This window comes from Panthera uncia, chromosome C2 (assembly GCF_023721935.1).
Source record: "Panthera uncia isolate 11264 chromosome C2, Puncia_PCG_1.0, whole genome shotgun sequence".
NCBI classification, from domain to species: Eukaryota; Metazoa; Chordata; class Mammalia; order Carnivora; family Felidae; genus Panthera; species Panthera uncia.
The window spans coordinates 155,359,548-155,363,412 of record NC_064810.1 but is presented as its reverse complement, the minus strand read 5'-3'; the positions used below and the strand labels follow the sequence as shown (position 1 = coordinate 155,363,412).

The window sequence follows — 3,865 nt, the reverse complement described above, 5'->3', positions numbered from 1 at the left end:
CTAGGATGGAGTGTCCAGATTTGCCTGCAAAGCAGGAAGTTTCTAAAGGACTGGGGTCATCTGATGGGACATCAGGAGGCCTCTGTGGGGTGGTTTCTGGGGAACCAGAGGCAGGAACTGCCTGTGAAGGTGCTTTAGAGAAGCTGGAAGGGCAACCCTCAGATGAGGAAGGGAGCAGACTGGAAAGTGACTTCTTCAAACTAACACACAAGGATAAAGGTAAATCCACAAAAGATGGATGTGATGAATATAAGGATCCAAGTCTGTCCTCTAATGCTACAGAACATCAGAGAGTTCTCAAGGGACAGAAATTTTACCAGTGTGATGAATGTGGTAAAGCTTTTAATTGGAGTTCACATCTCATTGGGCACCAGAGAATCCATACTGGAGAGAAACCCTATGAGTGTAATGAGTGTGGGAAGACTTTCAGGCAGACCTCTCAGCTCATAGTTCATCTCAGAACCCATACAGGGGAAAAACCCTATGAGTGCAGTGAGTGTGGAAAGACTTACCGACACAGCTCCCATCTTATTCAACACCAGAGACTCCATAATGGTGAGAAGCCATATAAATGCAATGATTGTGGAAAAGCTTTCAACGAGAGTTCCAAGCTCTTTGACCATCAAAGAACCCATACTGGAGAGAAACCTTATGAATGCACTGAGTGTGGGGCTGCCTTTAGTCGGAGTAAAAATCTTGTTCGACATCAGGTACTTCACACTGGTAAGAAACCTCACAAGTGTAGTGAATGTGGGAAAGCTTTCTGTTCTAATAGAAATCTTACTGATCATCAGAGAATCCATACTGGCGAAAAGCCTTATGAGTGTAATGAATGTGGCAAGGCCTTCAGTCGGAGTAAATGTCTTATTCGACATCAGAGTCTCCACACTGGGGAAAAACCATACAAATGCAGTGAGTGTGGGAAAGCCTTTAATCAGATCTCTCAACTTGTTGACCATGAGCGAATTCATACTGGAGAAAAACCTTTTGAATGTAATGAATGTGGTAAGGCATTCAGTCTCAGTAAATGTCTTATTCGACATCAGAGACTCCACACAGGTGAAAAGCCCTATAAATGCAACGAGTGTGGAAAATCCTTCAATCAGAACTCATACCTCATTATACACCAGAGAATTCACACTGGTGAGAAGCCTTATGAATGTAATGAGTGTGGAAAGGTCTTTAGTCATAATTCTAGCCTTATGGTTCATCAAAGAACCCATACTGGGGAGAAACCCTATAAATGCAATGATTGTGGGAAAGCTTTTAGTGACAGCTCACAGCTCACTGTGCATCAGAGAGTTCACACTGGAGAGAAGCCCTATGAGTGTATTGAGTGTGGGAAAGCCTTTAGTCAGCGTTCCACTTTCAATCACCACCAGCGAACTCACACTGGAGAGAAGCACTCAGTTCTGGCTCGCTCAGTTAGTTAAGACATTCTCCAAAACAAAGCCAGAAACTTGAGTTAAATTCATTGTTTTTGTAAGAAAGATGCTCACCCTGATCTCTTGGTATCACTGATGAACAGCCATTCCCTACATTCTGCTGGGTCATAAAGTTGGGAGAGTCACAGTGCCATCATTCCCCACTATCAGGGAAGTAAGAACGACAGATTTCAGGTAGTTGTAGGTTTCCTTCCTTCTCTCTCTCCAAAACTATAGCTCTGGTTTTTGAATCCCATAGTCAGATTGTGTGCTTGTCAAAGACAGTGATTACATGCTTCTTTTCTATTGCAGCTAATTCATTTCACATTTACATAAAGTTACTCTCCAGTGCTCTGATACTTACCTATCTTGGGCATGGCCTTTTCAAAAGTTCTGTTGTGATCTAGATCCTCATCATTTGCATTCCCTACCTAGAAAAGCTCTTCTTATTTGTTAATGTTGGCCTCTCAGACCCTTTAAGATCCAGCTCATCTCAGAAAGACTTTCTTCTTGAAATGCTTTTCCTTCCTCCTAAACTTCTGTTGATTTGACCTCATGCTTCAACTTACTTTGTGCTGTAATTTGCAATTGTTATTAAATTGTCTTGACAACTATTCTCAATGCATATGTGTATAGTTTCATACCAATTTAATGTAGGCTGTTTGGGGTCGGGTATGAGATCTTTGTCTTTTAGCACATAGACAATTCTCATATACTAGTTGTTTAATAAATAAGTTTTAAAAATTCATCTCTCCAGCCCTTTTTAACTGAGCATGAACTCCCCTTCCACCACTGGACCAAAGACTTAAAGATGAATATCATAGGATACCACATACAAAAGCCTCATTCATATTTTCTGAGTATACCTCTGGAAGTCTTCCTGCTATTACCTCAGCCTCAAAGAGCTATTGATTTGTGCTAGAGCATCCCTCTGTTTGTCCTTGTGTATACGTGTTGTCCAGGTGATGGAGTCAGCACTCATTTCCCCTGATAACATACTTTTCCCTGTTTTCTGTGATTGGAATTCACAGTGACTCTGATATCCCTATCAGGTAGTTCTCTCTACCTGCAACTGCCATCTAATTTCAAGGTGAGAGGAGTACACTTAACTATTGTAATTATCTTCTGGGTCATCTCTAATTCCCTATAAGGATAAGAAACAGTAAGACTTTTTAGAGTCTTACGGTCATATATGAGACATTAGCTTGAACATCTTCTCCCAGTCTCGCAGGAAGGCCCCAGTGCTGGGGAGCTGTTGCCTCTGGTGTCCAACCCTTTCCTCTTAGGGCAGTAGGATTAATAATGTGGTATAGGAGGAGGAGGAGGAGGTTAGAAGGGCAATATTAGATAGGTAGCCTGGAGGGGAGAGATTTTTGTGAGCTGTGATTTCTGTCAGACAATGGAGAAGAAAGGAAAGAGAATTGAGTCTCAAGAAAATACAAAATACATGTCATTTGGGGGGAGGCATCTCAGAAAAAAGTCAAAAGAATATTTATTGGAGAGGTCTATAAAAACTGCTGAACCAAAGACACAATTAGAAATTTCCCATCTGTAACTTTTAAATTAGATTTTTGTTTTAAGATGTTTTTGTGGTGTTTATTTCCATTTTCCTTTATAAAATCTGCAGATAGGACTTTCTTAAAAGTGTTTTATCTTAGGAGTGCCCAGATGCTGGGAAGGAACCTGACTCTGTAATAGCACATGGGCCCATCCTTCCTCTGTGATTTGCACATCACTGGTCATGTCTTCAGTAAAAAACCCTGACTATTGGATGCTGTAACTGTTTGTCGTGTGCTCATCTTGTTATCATCCTGAGTCTCTCTGGAGGGGGAAATCCAGCACTATTCATATTACTACCCACTACCAATCTGGTATAGGTGTTCAGTAGGAATGAATGTCCTTACCTCCTGGAAAAGTACTCAGGCTCTTGCATGGAGGAAGATGGGCTATATATGAAAGCCATACCTCAATTTCTTTTGGTATTGCTAGTATTAAAAAAAATTACTGAATTTTAAAAATGTTATTTGGATCCAATTGCTTTGCTAAATTATTTTTAGTTTTAATAGTTTTTTTGTTTCATTTCCTAGCTTTTGTAAGTATACAATAAATAATGGTTAGTGTTCTTTTAATTTCCAATCTGTATGTCACTTAAGTTGTGTGTTAGCAAAAATTTTTAAAATAAAAAAAAAAGTTTTTCATGTTTATTTATTTTTGAGAGAGAAAGAGAGACAAAGTGTGAGCAGGGGAGAGGCAGAGCGAGAGGAAGACACAGAATCTGAAGCAGGTTCCAGGCTCCAAGCTGTGAGTACAGAGCTTGACGTGAGGCCTGAACTCCTGAATTGCAAGATCATGACCTGAGATGAAGTTGGATGCTTAACCTACTGAGCCACCCAGGTGCCCCCCCCCCCCCAAATTTTTGAATAGTGGTCAACGGACATCCC

General features: G+C 40.6%; 1 protein-coding gene across 1 annotated transcript; it reads left to right on the top strand.

The window, feature by feature from the left end:
• Window positions 1-5: 5 nt before the first annotated feature.
• LOC125921487 (zinc finger protein with KRAB and SCAN domains 7-like) lies at window positions 6-2,553 on the top strand. Its single transcript, XM_049629130.1, has one exon. It carries the CDS (start codon window positions 6-8, stop codon window positions 1,431-1,433), a length of 1,428 nt encoding a protein of 475 aa, XP_049485087.1. The 3' UTR covers window positions 1,434-2,553.
• Window positions 2,554-3,865: the final 1,312 nt, after the last annotated feature.

What these genes read in the sequence shown, in the direction of transcription:
- LOC125921487 (XM_049629130.1), top strand. Translation starts at nt 6, where the DNA reads ATGGAGTGTCCAGATTTGCCTGCAAAGCAGGAAGTTTCTAAAGGACTG.